This window comes from Anabrus simplex, chromosome 2, assembly GCF_040414725.1.
Source record: "Anabrus simplex isolate iqAnaSimp1 chromosome 2, ASM4041472v1, whole genome shotgun sequence".
NCBI lineage: Eukaryota > Metazoa > Arthropoda > Insecta > Orthoptera > Tettigoniidae > Anabrus > Anabrus simplex.
Genome location: NC_090266.1, coordinates 43,350,199 through 43,369,735, shown reverse-complemented (window position 1 = coordinate 43,369,735; position 19,537 = coordinate 43,350,199). Strand labels below are relative to the sequence as shown.

Sequence of the window (19,537 nt, the reverse complement as noted above, 5' to 3'; positions counted from 1 at the left end):
AGAACGGTAGCTGTTGTTACAGAAGAAATGTGTTAGTAGATTTTATAATTAAAGATACTCAAAAAACTATTTTTATTTATATTGAAAAGAGTAGTTCTGAATTTTTCTTTGATTATTGGACTTTTAATTTCTGAAGTATACCGGGCGAGTTGGCCGTGAGCTTGCATCCGGGAGATAGTGGGTTCGAACCCCACTGTCGGCAGCCCTGAAGATGGTTTTCCATGGTTTCCCATATTCACACCAGGCAAATGCTGGGGCTGTACCCTAATTAAGGCCACGGCTGCTTCCTTCCTGTTCCTAAGCCTTTCCTATCCCATCGTCGCCATAAGACCTACACTATGTGATCAAATGTATCCAGACACCTGGCTGAACATGACATACAAATTCGTGGCGCCCTCCATCGGTAATGCTGGAATTCAATATGGTGTTGGCCCACCCTTAGCCTTGATGGCAGCTTCCACTCTTGCAGGCATATGTTCAATCAGGTGCTGGAAGGTTGCTTGGGGAATGACAGCCCATTCTTCACAGAGTGCTGCACTGAGGAGAGGTAGCGATGTCGGTCGTTGAGGCCTGGCACGAAGTCGGCGTTCCAAAACATCCCAATGGTGTTTTATAGGATTTGGGTCAGGACTCTGCAGGCCAGTCCATTACAGGGATGTTATTGTCGTATAACCACTCCGCCACAGGCCGCGCATTATGAAAAGGTGCTCGATCGTGTTGAAAGATGCAATCGCCTTCCCCGAAGTGCTCTTCAACATTGGGAAGCAATGTAGGCCTGTGCTGTGATAATCCCACGCAAAACAACAAGGAGTGCAAGCCCTCTCCTTGAAAAGCACGACCACACCATAACACCACCGCCTCCGAATTTTACTGTTGGCACTACACACACTGGCAGATGACGTTCACCGGGCATTCGCCATACCCACACCCTGCCATCGGATCTCTACATTGTGTACCATGATTCGTCACTCCACACAATGTTTTTCCACTGTTCAATCGTCCAATGTTTACGCTCCTTACACCAAGCGAGGCGTCATTTGGCATTGACCGGCGTGATGTGTGGCTCATGGGTGGCCGCTCGACCAAGAAATCCAAGTTTTCTCACCTTCCGCCGAACTGTCATAGTACTTGGAGTGGATCCTGATGCAGTTTGGAATTCCTGTGTGATGGTCTGGATAGATGCCTGCTTATTACACTTGACGACCTTCTTCAACTGTTGGCGGTCTCTGTCAGTCAGCAGACGAGGTCGGCCTGTATGCTTTCGTGCTGTACGTGCCTCTTCACGTTTCCACTTCACTATCACATCAGAAACAGTGGACCTAGGGATGTTTAGGAGTGTGGAAATCTCGCGTACAGACTTCTGACACAAGTGACACCCAATCACCTGACCACGTTCGAAGTCCATGAGTTCCGCGGAGTGCCCCATTCTGCTCTCTCATGATGTCTAATGAATACTGATGTCGCTGCTATGGAGTACCTGGCAGTAGGTGGCAGCACAATGCACCTAAGGTGAAAAACGCATGTTTTTGGGGGTGTCCGGATACTTTTGATCACATAGTGGTTCTGGAACATGAAGAGGCTGTTGATGCTGATAAAATGGGAGATGCAATTTTGAGGTCAGAGTTTGATAGGGTTGTGAGTGACCTAAATAGGAACAAGGCACCTGGAATTGATGACATTCCCTCTGAATTACCGACTGCATTAGGAGAAACCAGCATGGCAAGGTTATTTCATTTAGTGTGCAAGATGTATGAGACAGGAGAAGTCCCATCCGATTTTCGGCAGAATGTTGTTATACCTATTCCCAAGAAAGCCGGTGCTAACAGGTGTGAAAACTACCGCACCATTAGTTTAGTATCTCATGCTTGCAAAATTTTAACACGTATTATTCACAGAAGAATGGAAAAACAAGTTGAAGCTGAGTTGGGAGAAGATCAATTTGGCTTCAGAAGAAATGTAGGAACACTTGAAGCAATCCTGACTTTACGTCTGATCTTAGAGGATCGAATCAAGGACAAGCCCACGTACATGGCATTTGTAGATCTAGAAAAGGCATTCGATAATGTTGATGGGACCAAGCTATTTATGATTCTGAAGATGATAGGGATCAGATACCGAGAACGAAGAATTATCTACAATCTGTATAAAAATCAGTCTGCAGTGATAAGAATCGAGGTCTTTGAAAAAGAAGCAGCAATCCAGAAAGGAGTGAGGCAAGGCTGCAGTTTGTCCCCTCTCCTTTCCAATGTTTACATAGAACAGGCAGTAAAGGAAATCAAAGAGAAATTTGGAAAGGGAATCACAGTCCAAGGAGAGGAAATCAAAACCTTGAGATTTGCCGATGATATTGTTATTTTATCTGAGACTGCAGAAGATCTCGAGAAGTTGCTGAAGGGTATGGATGAAGTCTTGGGTAAGGAGTACAAGATGAAAATAAATGAGTCCAAAACAAAAATAATGGAGTGCAGTCGAACGAAGGCAGGTGATGTAGGAAATATTAGATTAGGAAATGGAGTCTTAAAGGAAGTAGATGAATATTGTTACTTGGGTAGTAAAATAACAAATGATGGCAGAAGTAAGGAGGACATAAAATGCAGACTAGCACAAGCAAGAAATATCTTTCTTAAGAAAAGAAATTTGCTCACTTCAAACATTGATATCGGAATTAGAAAGATGTTTTTGAAGACTTTTGTGTGGAGCGTGGCATTGTACGGAAGTGAAGCATGGACGATAACTAGCTCAGAAAGAAAGAAAATAGAAGCTTTTGAAATGTGGTGTTACAGAAGAATGCTGAAGGTGAGATGGATAGATCGAATCAGGAATGAAGAGATACTGAATCGAATTGGTGAGAGGAGATCGATTTGGCTAAATTTGACGAGAAGAATAGATAGAATGATAGGACACATCTTAGGACACCCAGGACTTGTTCAGGTGGTTTTGGAAGGAAGTGTAGGTGGTAAGAACGGTAGGGGTAGACCAAGGTATGAATATGACAAGCAGATTAGAGCAGATGTAGGATGCAATAGTTATGTAGAATTGAAAAGGTTAGCACTGGATAGGTTGGCATGGAGAGCTGCATCAATCCAGTCTATGGGCTGATGACTCAAACACAACACAGTGTATCTTTGTCAGTGCGACGTAGAGCAAATAGCAAAAAAAAAAAAAAATCTGAAGTATCATTTCAATTTTGATTTCCATAAACGTGCTGGTCTAAGAATATGTAAATGTTCTCAAACTCTGTCATCAGTAGGAGGCGGATATCTATGACAAGTCATATATTTTCCCTTAACATTGTATCTTATAGTCTTGTGTTTTCAACATGTTTCCAAGCATGATAATCAAAATTAAACAGGTTTTATTGGGCATAAAAATGCATATTTAGGCTTTCTTAACTTTTATGGCATATTTTGAACAAAATATCATTATAATGGCATATTTTGGTAATTTTCATTTGAATTTCATTTTATAATAATCAGAATAAGCTCTAGAAATTATTTTTAGGATAGACTGGAGTATACCACTGAAGAACCATTCTAAAGTAGTGTATGGAATGTTTCTAACAGGTAGGAGCTCTTGTTTGCTAGCTGGGTCAATTTCTGGAAACTGGGCTATTGTTTACGTGGAAGCAGAGGTAATTCTGCAGTTATTTATCATTGTTCTTATCTCTCTCCTTTGCCTATCCCTCTTCCACCTTCAACACACTGAATGACCTTGGTCATTAGGGAGCTTCAGTCATTCAGTTCCTTTCAATATGCCTAAAACAAAAGTCTCAATTTGTGGGAAGTTGCGAAGTTTTGCTCGCGAGTTCGGTGAAAACATATTCAGTACGGATGGAGTGATATTATTCTGTAAATTGTGTGAGGTAAAAGTTACTGCCGAAAAACGCTTCTCTGTGCAACAACACTGTAATACTGTAAAACATAAGAATTGTGTAACTAGATATTCTGCACTAAAAGATATGCAACGTCTGCTATTCGAAACCCCGACATCAAATTCACACTGTTCACAATTTTCAAAAGATCTCTGCAAGATGATGGTTTCGCCTAATATTCCTTTAAAGAAACTTAACAGATGAAGCTTCAGATAGTTTCTTGAAAAACATACAAATCATCCTGTTCCCGACAAATCTACTCTCAGGAAGGACTATCTGACCCCTTGTTATGAAGAGATGTTGGATATAATAAGGCATGGCTTGGGAGACAGTAAGATATTGGTTTCAATAGACGAGACCACAGATGTGGATGGAAGATATGTAGCAAATGTGATTGTTGGCACGCTGAAGGAAGACCGGCCTGGAGATACGTTCCTCCTGATATGTGAAGTGCTAGAGAAGACAAACCATTCCACCATTGCAGTTCTCTTCTTCGACAATTCAATGAATCTGTTTTGGCCAAACGGGGCAAAGAGAGAGCAGATTTTTCTATTTGTAACTGACGTTGCTCTGTATATGTGACATGTCTTGCACTTGCCTTGCATAGGGCAGCTGAAGAAGTTAGAAGTAGCTACCGTGAAGTTGATAAATTAATATCGAACTGTAAGAAAGTGTTTGTCAAAGCTCCATTTCGCGTTCAGAAACTTCAAGGAGAAGCACCTTCACTACCCCTACCGCCCAAGCCAGTTATAACGCGATGGGGGACTTGGCTTGATGCCGCAGTGTACTGTTGCAACAATTTAGATGTCGTGGAGAAGACCGTGAAGTCTTTTAATCCTGCAGAATCGTCCTCCATAAAAACCACTCAAGATTTATTTTCAAGCACTACATTAAAAGCGGACCTGGCTTACATAACGTCCAATTTAAATTCTTTATGTGGAGCAATCATGCAACTGGAAGTTTCAGGTGCAGAACTAAGCGATGCACTGGGTGTTGTAAAGTGCATTGAACAGGAATTAAAGCATGCGAAAGGAACGATAGCATCCAGGGTGTGTAGAAAATTAGAAAATGTACCGGAAAAAAATAGCGGACTTGTGTACCTGCGTGGAAAAAGTTACATTCTTTGTGGAAACCCTTCATCTGCAGATTTCCAGGAATTTTCTCCAGGTGATTTAATTCTATTCAAGTACGCTCCCGTTACATCATGTGATGTCAAAAGAAGTTTTTCTCGCAACAATAGGAGGGGATTCTCATTCAACAATCTTAAGATGCATATGGTCATAAATTGCAACAATTCTGATAATGGAGACTAGATCATGTATGAAAGTTTCATTCAACTAACATATGTTTTGTGTATAAATTAAAACTGATTGAATATTGAACAGGGAAAGTGACTGTAGTGTTTGTCTTCCACAGAGTCCGTCCTTGCCTAGGAGTATGCAGTGTAACCACAACGAGTTCATGAAATATTCATCAGTTTAGTTGATTTCGGGTTAAAGATTTCGAAGAATTAAAACTTTTAAACTCTAAATTAATTGCACCGAGCTTGATAGCTGCAGTCGCTTAAGGGCGGCCAGTATCCAGTATTCGGGAGATAGTAGGTTCGAACCCCACTGTCGGCAGCCCTGAAAATGGTTTTCCGTGGTTTCCTATTTTCACACCAGGCAAATGCTTGCTGGGGCTGTACTTTAATTAAGGCCACGGCCGCTTCCTTCCTGCTCCTAGCCCTTCCCTGTCTCATTGTCGCCATAAGACCTATCTGTGTCGGTGCAACGTAAAGCAACTACCAAAAAAAAAAAAATTAATTGCAGCCTGTAGCAGTTGTAATAAAAGTGTTTCTATGTAGCGTAGATGCTATTCATTAAGTCATATTTTGAATTTTATAGGTCATTTTTATGTCTTTAGGTCATAAATGCATATTTCGGTCATAGAAATCCGTCCCCTAGTCATCAGTTTACTTTTATTAACGTATTTTAAGATTTGATGGTCTTTTCAAGTTGTCGTAAAACCGTGACCATCTCTTCCATATGGGTACTCATGGCGGAATACTTCTTATGTTTTGATGTTCAAGGTATCTGGTCAAAAAGGTTCGTCCAGTCTGCCCGATATAAGAAAACCTGCAATGGGTACATTTAAGTCTATAGATACCAGAGTTCGAGAATTTATTGTAATTAATGTTAACTGTATTAGTGTTGAAGAATATATTACGGTTCGTGTATTGGGTTCTATAAGCGATATTGATATCGTATTTCTTTAGAGTGTTAATAATTTGAAATAAGCCTGGGTTCATATAGGTAAAGGCAGCATATTTTGTCTTCTTAGGCTTGTCCGGAGTCAAGTTGGTTGCAGTTTTTATTTTTATCTTGTTGATAATTTTATTAATTATCGAGGGATTATAGCCATTAATTCTGGCCATATCCATGATGTAATTTAGTTCTTATGATTTTTAGTTGTGAGCGGGATCATTAATGCTCTATAGAGAAGACTAAAAAATGCAGCCTCTTTATGGCATTGCGGATGTAAGAAATTGTTTCTTATAGTGATGGGGACACAAGAAGGTTTTTGAAAAATGAACTTATTATTCTCTCTTAAAACATTTAAATCTAAGAAGTTTAAAAAACCATTGACTTCATCTTCCTTAGTGAATTTGACATCATTGTAAAGCTCATTAAGTAATACTAGTACACTGTGACATCATTTTTCTGTGTATCTATAATGTCAAAAGTGTCATTAACATATCTTAACCACAATTGGACACCGTTGATATTATTGATTATTTTGTCATTTTCCATATCGTCCATAAAAATATTAGCTAGAATGCCCAAAATCGGGTCACACATTGCTAGGCCCTTTTGGTGATGTATTCTATTATTGAAGGTGAAATCGTTATTGTTAAGCACAAATTCTAACAAACTGATGAAATCATCTATTTTGCATTTGCTCAGGTTACTATGTTTTAAAAGGTTTGTTTTAACAATCTTGACTGTTTTATTTACCAGAATATTGGAATACAAATTGGTAATATCATAGGATACCATTATGTGATTATGCTCAAGATTCAATTTCAGTAATTTTTCACAAAACTCAACAGAATTTTTTTATATAAGCTGTATTATTGAACTTAAAAGTGTTTACTGCAAAAAAAAAATTATGCAGAAATTTAGAAACTTTGTTAGAAGGGCTATTCATGCAATTAATAAGAGGGCGCATAGGTACATCTTTTTTATGGATTTTTGGCACAGCTTTTACAGTTGGAAGTTTAGGGTTCATTATTATAAGTTTCTGATACTCGTGTTCTTGTAATAAGAATGGTAGATTCTTCAGTAGGTTCTTCCAACTTCATTGGATTTTAGAGGTGGGATCTTTATTAATAATAATATAACTGCTATTAGCAAAAAAGTTTTCGGTTTTCTTAATGTAATCATCTTTATGTAGTAATACTGTGGTGGGACCCTTATCAGCTTTAGTGACAATGATGATATTATTATTAATTTTATTTCTTATGTCATGTATTTGTTTGCATAGGATCAGATTAGAGGTAGTTTTCAGTTCCTACGCCAGAAAAAGGAGCTTCTTCTTTATCTCATAAAATGTCGTTATGAACTGCTGCGGGATGTTTTTGAATGTTGGATTTGATTTCCGCGACTGTAGTAATCAAATCGTCTGTTTTATTCAGGTTAGGCCAGTTAAATTTCAGCCCTTTTTCAAGAAGCGATAGTTCATTATCTGAAAAGTCAGTGTTAGATAAGTTCACTGCTGTAGTAAAATGATTTAAGCTAGTAGAGGGAACATTAGTTTTACTGTTAACATTATTCTGTCTGTTCTTAGTGTTTTGCATTTGTATCAGTTTATTATTTAGTGTTGTTTGTTTCTTATTCACTATGTCATGCACCTTTTCACTGACAAACCTAGAGTATGAACCCCATTTTAATGGGAGTAGGCTAGAGGATATTTTAAGATGTGTCTTACAAAGTTGTAGATTGAGGAACAATTTATTTTTGTCATGTGCCTTGATCTCGTTTTTTAGCCAAAATTCATTGACTTTCTCTTGAGTTCTACATGAATCAGGGGTCAAAAAGTTTTATCTTTAAAGATTTTTAAGAAATTTGGGAATTAATCCATGCTTCAAACCTTCTTTTAAAAACTGAATATCTCTTGATATTTTACTGACCTATACTTTGAGATTAAGATATCTATTACCTTTTGTAGCCTGATAGGCCACTAAGTTGCATGTAATTAATCTCATAATGGAACCGTATTGAGGATAATATATTAAAAATATAAAATTCTTTTATTTACAACCACCTATTCAATACATTCAGTAAATTATAGTATAATAATTTTTCTTTTCCTTTTCATCTTCTGTAGTCAGCATAAATTCATTCCCCCTTTGTTTCTTTCATTTCAGATTTCAAACTCCATTTTGTGTCGCAATCTACTCTCTTTCACCTTAGGATCGCTAGAACTCTCCCTATAGCCTATTCAAGATCATGATTACTCTTTAATGAACTCCATTATTTGCAGACGTGCCAAGTCTCCCGATTTAAGCGTGAGACTCCCAATTTTTCATCGTTACTCCCGATCTCTCGATCGCCGGGACCAATCTCCTGATTTTCAGAGCAGTATCAGTAATTTTCGTATTATTTTAAACTTTCGCGGATTTCCTCGTCCTGTCGATATATGGCTGAGTATGACTGGTCGATAGTAGTTATAATAATGATACCAGATAGCAGTACGGGGCACGGTGGCCAGTCATGTGCTCCTCTTTGGTCTATAATACAGTCATTCCCTTTGTAAGCGAGTCAAGCGAGTAACCTAACCTCAGAAGTAGCACGCCATAGTCGTTTACCCGGGCCAGGACCTGCAGAAGTGCTCATGTTGTGTCTTAATATTTGTTTTGGCCAAAATGTCAAAAAAGAAATATGATGCAGTGTTTAAAAGTGGTTATAGGGAAGAGTTTCCATGTTTGAGTCAATCCAGGAAGGGACCAACGTTCACATTCTGTACTATATGTAGGTGTGACTTTTTAATTGCGCATGCCACGAAGTGCGATATACTCAAGCATATGCAAACGAAAAAACATAAGGAGAGTGCCCAGTGTGTAGAAAGAAACAAGAAACTGAACTTTTCATGTAAGAACCAAGATGTAAATCTTGTGATGAATGCCGCGGCGTTATTTACGTCATTTATCGTAGAACATAACCTACCTGTAAATTGTGCCGATCAAGCGAGACCTTTGTTTCGCAAAATGTTTCCCGATTTGGAAATCGCTAACCGATATGGGTGTGCAAGAACGAAACCAGCGGCTATCATTACAGAAATGTGCATGGAAGAAAGGGCGAAAATTGTATCACATTTGTAGGTGAATGCATTTTCTGTTGCTACTGATGGTGGTAATAAAAGCGACTTGAAAATATATCCCATTGTTGTAACATTTTTTAGGCCTGAACTGAATGAAATTCAGAGTCGTCTATTCTCTGACCCTAATTTAGAAGGGGATGCTACTGGAGCTAACATGTTGCCAATCTTTTGCTCTCAGCTTTTTGGGAATTCTGCATTCCATTACAAACTGCCTAGCTCTTGGTGCTGATAATGATCCAGTAATGGCAGGATTAAAGAATGATGTGGCAGGATGTTTGAAGCGGGAACATAGTGACATAATCATCGTAGGCTGCTCTTTTCACCTAATTAATCTTGCTGCAGAGAAGGGTGCGGCGTGCTTGCCCGTAAATGTAGATGAAAGTATAATTGATATATTTTATTATCTGGAAGGGAGTGCCAAGAGGAAAGAAAAGTTCAGAGAATTTCAGACTTTACACAACACAGAGATCAGGAAAATTCTGAAGTATGTGCCTACTCGATGGTTATCACTAAGAAGGTGTTTAGATAGGATTTTGCTGCCGTGGGACCATTTGGTTACTTTATTCAGGAGCGAAATTGTGAGTAAGGATTGTCAGATGGGAACTTTGAAGACTTACAAAATTGGTATGCATAGTTTAAGTGCAGATGTGTCTTGTTTGTCTGAAAAGGTGAAGGGTTGTCATAACATTTCACCACACTCCTCACTTAAAAGGAAAACCCAGTCATCAGTTTCAAAAAAAAAAACTACTGATGACACTAAGAGCATGCATTGTCACGTGAAGAATGATTGTTCATGTTTTTAATCAAATTTACAGAAATCTTTTTGCCTTTTTCTCTCAATTTTTATGGATATCTTTGAGAATCCAAACATAGCTCTTCAGTCGAGTATGCCGCACATCCACTTATTGAGGTCAGTTTTGGAGGAACTATTGAAGAATTGATGGCAAGGTTTGTTAAACCACACGTTATTAAAAGCTCCTCGTCTCTCCTTGATATAGATTATCATACTCCAGCAAATGCAAGGGATGGTTGTGATCTGATGTTAGGGAACTCTGCGTTTGTTTTAGTGAACACTTTGAAGTCTGAGGAAAAATGCATATTCTGTAAGTCTGTTAGAAAGCGTTTCTCTTCATCATGTGACTACATGGTACACAAATTTCCATTCAAAGACGAAGTTTTAATTAATGCAGAAGTTGCAAATATTTCTGCTATAAGGAAGGCATCATTTTCTAGCCTTAAATTTTTTCATTAACAAGTTTCCGAACATTCTGACTGGTGAAACGGAACATTTAGATAAAGAAACCGATATTCTGCACTCCCAGTTCTGTAACTTTCAGTTCAAAGAAAGAGACCTGGCAAGAGGAAGAATTGATGTTCATTGGGCATTGGTAGGTCAGATGAAATCAGCTGATGGTGAACTTACACATGACAGACTCTCTAAGGTGATGCTTGCTATTTTATCAATTCTACATAGCACTGCAGAATGGGAAAGGATTTTTAGCAGAGTCACAAAGACAAAAACACAGTTCAAATCCTTGCTGTGTGAACAAACTTTGGAAAAACTTTTAACCTTGAAATCAGTTCAGCAAGGCAAGTGCTTTGAGCAAAATTTTAGTTCCGAGTTTCTGAAGAGGGTTAAGTCAGCTACGGGTGTGTTGAACAACAATTAGTCATAATGTGATCACCATGTTGAAGGATAAGTCACATGTTCCTACAGTTCAGGCATGTCCAGTATTTAGCAGTCACATATAAATGATGAAATATATATGTAGGCCAAATAGAATTGTTAATGTACTGAATTATAATTAATTAGTACATGTACTGCCATCAGTGATGTGTCATAATACGTCTCGATTCGCTGCCAAATTTCTCCTGATTTTTTACTTTTGAAAGTTGGCATGTCTGTATTTGTCATTCTACGTTACATACTATTTTCTAGTTTTATTGCTAGTGCATGAATATTGACTAGCTTAACTTGTACTTTCTTTCTGGCATCAAGATTGTGTCTCTCCTATGGAATTTGCAACTATTGGAGTTCATGTCATATGTCAGCCTTAGTTCGTTCGCTGTTGTGTGCTTTTTGACTGGTTCAACTTGGACTCGCGACAATTCAATGAACTCTATTTTAACTCTTGTTTTTACTTTATTCAAAGGAATTCCATCCTCACAATATTTAATCCATGCCTCATGCATTGATGTAGGTATATTTTAATGTCCACAATGTCTGTTGTCATACTTTAACAACCCTATGATTGTTTTTAATTTCACAGATTGTTATAGTTATTGCATTCCACGACAAATACTTGTTTTTAACTTGCACATATTCTGTTACAATCTTCACGTCTAATGTTATATTGTGTTGATCGTTGATTATAACTTCTTTATTACGACATGGTTACTCTTGATATGAGGAGAATATTTGATCATTTTTAAGCCCGGGCTCTGACCTAGTCTTTGTGCATTAATGGCTGATGATGTTTGCTATGCTGAACGAAACATGTCCATTATTTAAGACACTTCATGATTATATTATAATTTAATGAGTGTATTGTAATGTATTGAATAGGTGGTTGTAAATTAAAGAATTTTATAATTTTAATGTATCATCTTCAATACGGTTCCATTACGAGATTAATTACATGTAACATACCACGTATTACATGTTATAAATCTCATTGGTCCGTATTGAAAATTTACAATTCAAAAATAATGAAGGTGTTCACTAATCCACCTATTCAGTACTTTATTTCCTTTTAATGTGGTTTCATAAACACAATAACACTTACATGGGACATGTTTCGCCCTTAATTTAGGGCATCTTCAGCCTAAAACAATTTTCAAAAGTACATATAATATTGCAAACAGAAGCTAAAACATTAGCTAGTTACTAAAATTTGGTACGTATAATGTGAATATTGATACATTAATAAAAACATGTTAATGGAACACTGTCAGTGAACATACTAAAACTATCCTTAGAGGATAAAGAATTAAAGCTCAAATAAAGTTAGTATACCTAATATATTTAATTCTTTATAACTCTAATACTCCACCCATACCTACAAACAATAGACCTAATTCCAGCAAATTTGATAACTCCGCCCCTTCATCAGCTTCGTCACAGTTAACTCCACCCATCCTCTCCTCCCTTCCACACTCCCCCATTCCTTCCCCTCCAAGTTCACTACCACCTCTACAGCACAGTTACAATACGAGACTCAGAGCCAACAGAATGGCAGTTACTAACACAACGGTAGGTAACAAGTAACAACTTACAACAAACACGTAAATCCTCATATATTATAAGCAAAGTTAAAAAAAAGTTCTCTCCTTGTGTGCACCATTTTAAGACTTCCTTTCCTTCTCTTACAGTGAACATTATTCCAGAATCTACCGGCATTTCTTGACAAAGGCCTCTGACAATATTTCCTACCTGTACAAAAGGCCACTTCTTCTACGATAATTCAACAGATGTTTCAGTTTCGCCTTTACGTATATCTATCTTTGCATGTTAAATACCTTCAGGCTTACGACTTTAATAACGGCCTTGAACATATTGTGTACATGACATACGTTTTTGTTATGTTTACGCCCTCATTTTGTTGACAGTATATGCATTATCACATTGGTGAATCCACAAACTTTTTTAATTGAACCATTTTAATTAAAACTACGTATTTTTAATGGAGGAAGTTTTAGTCTGACAAGATAGTTTTAGTATGTTAATTGACAGTGTTTACCTGCTGTCATTTCATGATGGATACAGTACTTTTGTATCCATCTCTTGGCACAGGCCAGAGTAAAGTGTAGCTTCCACTGAAGTCCCAGTTTCATCCATGGCTGTGACAATATGGAAGCTGCTGGGGTATGGGTGATGCTGAGTAATGACATTCAGAACACGACTAGTGCATCTGAGGGTTATGAAAGGTGTTGCTCATAGGGTCAGTCGTGCTGCAATAGCACTTTCTGACCCAGTGAGGAAAGCAATGGCAAAGTACCTCACTCCTCGTCTTGCCTAGTACGCCTCATTTTGGTGCTGCCATTGTTTTTTGTGGTTTCCTTATAACCGCATAACCTTTGGTGGTGCTATTTGAGGATCCAGCCAGCCTCTGGGCTGATGACCTAGCAGACAGACAATTGACAGTGTTCCATTAACATGTTTTTATTAATCTCTCAATATTCCCATTATATGTACCAAATTTTAGTAACTAGCTAAACTTTTAGCCTCTGTTTGCAATATTATATGTACTTTTGAAGATTGTTTTAGGCTGAAGATGCCCTAAATTAAGGGTGAAATATGTCTCATATAAATGTAATTGCGTTTTATGTAACCACTTTAAGGGGAAATAAAGTATTGAATAGGTGGATTAGTGAACACCTTTATTCTTTTTGAATTGAAACATACCACTTAGTCGAGCAGCTCGTCTCCTTTCACCCAAGTCTTCCCAGCACAAACTTAGCAACAATTTTGTTGCGCTAATCTTTTGTCGGAAATCACCCAGAACAAATTCAGCTGCTTTTCTTTGGATTTTTTCCAGTTCTTGAATCAAGTAATCCTGGTGAGGGTCCCATACACTGGAACCATACTCTAGTTGGGGTCTTACCAGAGACTTACATGCCCTCTCCTTTACATCCTTACTACAACCGCTGAATACCCTCATAACCATGTGCAGAGATCTGTACCCTTTATTAACAATAATATTTGTGTGATTACCCCAGTGAAGATCTTTCCTTATATTAACACCTAGGTACTTACAGTGATCCCCGAAAGGAGTTTTCATCCTATCAACGCAGTAATTAACCTATTCATTGCTGAGATAAATTCTCTTTTGTAAAGGCCCTGTGCTGAATTTTTAATAATTTACTTCAATACATAAAAGTCAGAAATAAGATGGGAAAAACCAGAGGATTCTTGCCTGCTTGTCATATATTTTTGTACTAAATATGGAAGGTCCTAAACTGATTTTTCTAACACAAAATTAGCTATATGTTGCGCAGGAAATTCAAGGTTGTCCAACGTAAAAGGCCAACAATTGAACAAAAATCAAACTAATAATTAAAAATAACAGTAAAAAGCTCAACTTACATGTTTCCGTGGCTACAGGTGGTTCTAGCTGTCCACTTCCAAGCACCGATGTATAACTAAACTGAAGACAATAACTTCAGGGGTGTCTAAAATGAGTAAAAATGCATCTAAATTTTACGGTAAAATATTAAAGTTAAAACACTGAGAATGCATTAAAAATTCCTATACATCTTGGTTTGAAATCAAAATAAAAAAATGGTCCAGACCAGTTAATCAAGGGATTGACTGCACAGTTTCGAGGTCAAGCATTGTCAAGGACGCGTGTGTCTTCCTGGCATAAAAAGTTCAAGGAAGGAAGAGAAATTGTGTAAAATCACCAACACGATTGCCGTCCTCGGACCAGCATTATGGACAAAATTATTAGTGCGGTTAAGGGCATTATTGACGACGATCGATGGGCGAGAGTATCAGAAATTGCAGAACAAGTCTAAATCAGTTATGGGAGCTGTCAAGCAATCATCACAAATGACCTACAGTTCTGTAAAGTGTGTTCCAGTTGGGTCCCTCGCCTTTTGGCTGAAAATCTGAAGTTGAGATGTTTGGAGGTGTGTCAGTGGCTTACAGCAAGGTTTGCGGAAGAAGATTCTTGAGTCGGATTGTCAGCTGCGACGAAATATGGGTCCACCACTACACTGCTGAATCCAAACAAGCCAATAAGGAGTAAGGTCTAATTGATTGACTCCACCTTTACAATACAATACCAGTTATTCTCTTTTATTTTAAGAAAAGGGACATGTTTCGTCTCTTCTATTGCGAGACATCTTCAGCCTTAGCTATTGTGGTAAAAGCACATGATAATATTAATACTAAAAAACAATGACATATATCAAAATGTTGAAGAGTCGCGGTGACTCAATCTGCCACAGTTAAACACAGAATAAAAAGAAAAAAAGGTTGTGTAAATTTTAAGACCTATTTTTTAATGATAAAATGTCCCAATTGAGTTTTTAAGGTACAAAATGAATTAAAAAGATGATCTACAATGTGCTAAAACGGAGTTCAAACTTGAAATACGCAGATATGATCTCATGTTGGAAGCCTTGAGTACGTGAATATCTGATCAAACAGGGCTTTTTTACAGGTGGAATATCTCAGTGTTTCATTATGTGGCCGGGCAATTCTTGCAATCTATATGTTATTTGAAAGTTCTAAGAAGAAAAAAGAAAAAGAAAAAAAAAGGGCAAGAGACTTGTACGAAGTATTATAATACTAGTTGCTTTATGTCGCGCCAACACAGATAGGTCTTATGGTGACAATGGGATAGGAAAGGGCTAGGAGTTTGAAGGATCTCCCATGGCCTTAATTAAGGTACAGCCCCACCATTTGCCTGGTGTGAAAATGGGAAACCACTGAAAACAACCTTCAGGGCTGCCGACAGTGGGGTTCAAACCCACTATCTCCCGGATGCAAGCTCACAGCCACGCGCCCCTAACCGCACGGCCAACTCGTCCGGTAGTATTGAAATGAACAAGTGTTTTTTTCTTCTTAGAACTTTCAAATGACATGGATTGTAAGAATTGCCCGGCCACATAATTCAACACTGAGTTATTCCACCTATAAACAAGCCATGTTTGATCGAATATTCACGTACTCAAGGCTTCCAACATGAGATCACATCAACGTATTTCAAGTTTGAACTCCGTTTTTAGCACGCTGTGATCGTCTTTTTAATTCATATTGTACATTGAAAACTTAATTTGGAATTTTTATCATTCAACAATTGGTCTTAATACTTACACCAACTGTGTTGTTTTAAAATCTGTGTTTAAATGTGACGGATTGAGTCACCTTGACTCTTCAAAATTTTAATATATGTCATTGTTTTTTAGTATTAAGATTATCATGTGTTTTACCATAAAGGCTGAAGATGTCTCACAATAGAAGAGACAAAACATGCCCATTTTTCTTAAAATTAAATAAGAGAATATTGTATTGTAAAGGTTGAGTCACTCAATCAAATAGACCTTATTTTTTATTGAGGCCTACAATACGGATTTATTATGAAATTTATTTCTTGCGGAAGCAAGTAAGGAGTGGCGGAGGAAAGGGGAGGCGGCACCAGTGAAAGCCAAGACTCCACTGTCGGCTGGCAAGGTTCTTGCAATGTTTTTTTTCGATCGGTGGGGCTTTGCTGATTGATTTTTTGCAGGAGCAACGCAGAATCAATGCTGCTTACTGCTGCGAGCTGTTGAACAAGGCGAGGGTTGCATATCGCTGCAAAAGACGTGACCAACCGATTCGACAGGACATCCTCCTCCACGGCAATGCGTGGCCCCATACTGCAGCTCTGTCTCCTTGCTACAGGAAATGCGTTGAACTATACTTGATCATCCTCCTTACAGCCTGGACTTATCTCCCTCCAATTTCCATTTGTTCAGACCGCTTATAGAAACTCGAGGAGGGCAACGATTTGAAGATGACGAGAGTGTAAAAGACTTCTTTGTGCAGCTGGCTGGTGACACGACCCTGTTCCTTTTACAATGAGGGCGTCAAAAAGCTGCCCATATGCTGGGAAAAATGCATTTCCAAAGCAGGAAACTATGTGGAAAAATAAATTGTAATTGCCTTGTGTTTTTCAACAAATGTATTTAAATAGAAAATGAAGTCCTGTTGATATTTGATGCCCCCTCGTATTTAATATCTAGGATGTAAAAGTGACAAACCTGTGAAATTTTGATTTTGTATGTCGGCCAGTAACGGAGGAATGAATACTTTATTTAAGGGGTGAATGTTTTAAAATATTTATTAACATCTAGGATATGGAAATCCGCCCTTCAAAAAAATTAAGTTCGTGCCTGGAACGGTTTCAGAAGAATGGATATTGTGCTTTTGAGAGTCATCCACCATCTAAACCTCTTAGGGGAGAATATTTTCAAGTACAATATTTTAGACCTAGGACATTAAAGAAGACCCTTGTAAAATTACAACTTTGTATGTCAAACGGTTTCGTAGGGATAAATAATTTCCTTTACAGAGCTAACCTTATTTAACACTTTAGGGATGGAACGCTTTAAAATATCTCCTATTTCACACTTAGGATTTAAAATATATATCGCTATTTGGAATTTTATCTTCGTACGTTAAACCGTTTCATAGGAAGGAATGACTATATTTGTTTTCAGATCTTAACCCCCATTTAACTCTCTGAGGGGTTACTTTTGTGTCAAACCTTCTGTAATCTTACACCTAGGATATCATTTGAAATTTTAACTTCGTAATGCAAACGGTTACCATATAAATGCATATTTTGTCCACTAATTTTTCAATTCATTTACCCTCCCCCACTTAATTGGATTTTATGAAAATGAAAGAATAGGGCCTACATGTTTATGTTGAAAGGAGATCCCAAATACAAATTTTCATGTCTGTAAAATCTTCAGTTTTTGAAATATATGCATCCTCATAAAAAGAATTTAACCCCTCTTTCAGTCCTTTTTACACCCCTCCCCTTAATTGTTTTTCTGAAAACAAAAAATACATGTTACTATGTTAATAATACCGATTTTCACGTCCATAATATGCTAAGTTTTTGAGATATACTGTAGTTATGCTCATTTTAAAGATTCACCCCTTTAACACTTCCCCTTAGTGGATTTTCAGGAAACAAATTATGCGTGTTTCTTTACTTTTACAGGAGATTTCAAATACCAATTTCACGTCTGTAACATGTTACTTTTTGAGATATATTGTAGATGTACTCATTTTAAAAATTCACTCTCCTTGTCACTGCTGTTTACCCCCACCCCCACCAAGTAGACTTTCCAAATACAAAAAGGAGATTCCAGATATCGGTTTTCATGTCTTTGAACTGTTAAGTTTTTGAGACAGGTATAGATACGCTCATTTTAAAAATTCACTCCCTTAGCGACGGAATATCCAAAAATCCTCCCTTAGTGAGCACGTACGTTGTAATATAAATGTATCCCAAAAATGTAATTTCTCTGTGTCCAGTAGTGTTGATATTGGAAATTTTATCTTATTGACGAATGTTATGGAAGTTTGATGGGGCTGTTGAAATAATGTTGTAGATTGGGTGGTTCTATGGAGTTGTTGACCTGTTTGACTTGTGAGTACTCCTAAGGAGTAAAAACGTTAGCGACCACTAGTATCCTGACGATGATTCTTACAAGTCAAACAGGCCAACAACGCCATAGAACCAACCAATCTACAACATTATTTCAACAGCCCCATCAAACTTCCACAACATTCGTCAATAAGATAAAATTTCCAATATCAACACTTTGAAAATAATTGTCAATCAGTTATGAAAACAACAGCCATTCAACCTCATGTCAAATCTTACCAACGTAGAGAATAACTGCTTATCATCATCTCTACAAACTTACTCCGATGATTCAAAATAAATTTAAGCCAACTTTAAACTTCGTGTAAACACAATCTCGCTGAACCATTTTATAAACAATCTACGAACTGTTTGACCATTAAATATTACGGGCAAATATACGCTGGTGTCAACAGCAATTGCCCAGCATTTTGGAATGTTTTTTCTTTATCTTTTATATTCATTAATGTGATCTTTTTCATATTCTTGTACCTCATATTAACGTGTTATTCCACTTATGCATCAAACTCTGACTACGGCTTTAAGCCATCAACTGTCACTCATAATTATAAAATACCTCCATTTTTAAGTGTACCACCTAAGAACCTGCTATTTTAATATCATTTAAATGTATTGTACTTTTTTTTTTTTTTTTAATGAAAAGATTTTATATGCTTTCCACTATGTATTTAAAATTTAATATTGACTAAGGCTTCAAGCCATCTTCTGTAATACTGTACCATCCTATGACGTCCTTTTCATCAAGTGAACAACACATGTTTTCATCACTACAATAGAGTTTTGGTTATTTCATGAACATTTGTATAATAGCTGTAGAATATTTGGAAACGTTGTCTGACAGAATGACTGAAGATGCCTCAAAATACGAGGCAAAACATGTCTCACTTTTGAAAAATGTTTTAAGTTAAATGTCAATATCTTATTTTGTATTGAATAGGTGGAAATAAAAATTTTAAATATTTTCCTATATACTTAACGAAATTTTCAATACGGATAAAAATGATTTTCATCACTTGTAATAGTGAAACAAGTAGCAAAAAAAAATGTGATTTTTTTTCTAAAAATTTTTATTTTATTCATCTATTTATATATCAGTGGTTCCCAAACTGGAAGGGCTTGTTCTTCAGGGTGGGTG

The 19,537-nt window shown here is 37.3% G+C and overlaps 1 protein-coding gene across 1 annotated transcript in view; it reads left to right on the top strand.

The window, feature by feature from the left end:
- LOC136863441 (proteasome activator complex subunit 4A) overlaps positions 1 to 19,537 on the top strand; it is a 1,047,550-nt gene that overhangs the window by 90,860 nt on the left and 937,153 nt on the right. Inside the window, exons 4-5 of the mRNA XM_068225934.1 lie at positions 4,479 to 5,038; positions 10,093 to 10,180. Coding sequence (XP_068082035.1) covers positions 4,479 to 5,038; positions 10,093 to 10,180 — 648 coding nt within the window. The remainder of the gene's footprint in view (positions 1 to 4,478; positions 5,039 to 10,092; positions 10,181 to 19,537) is intronic.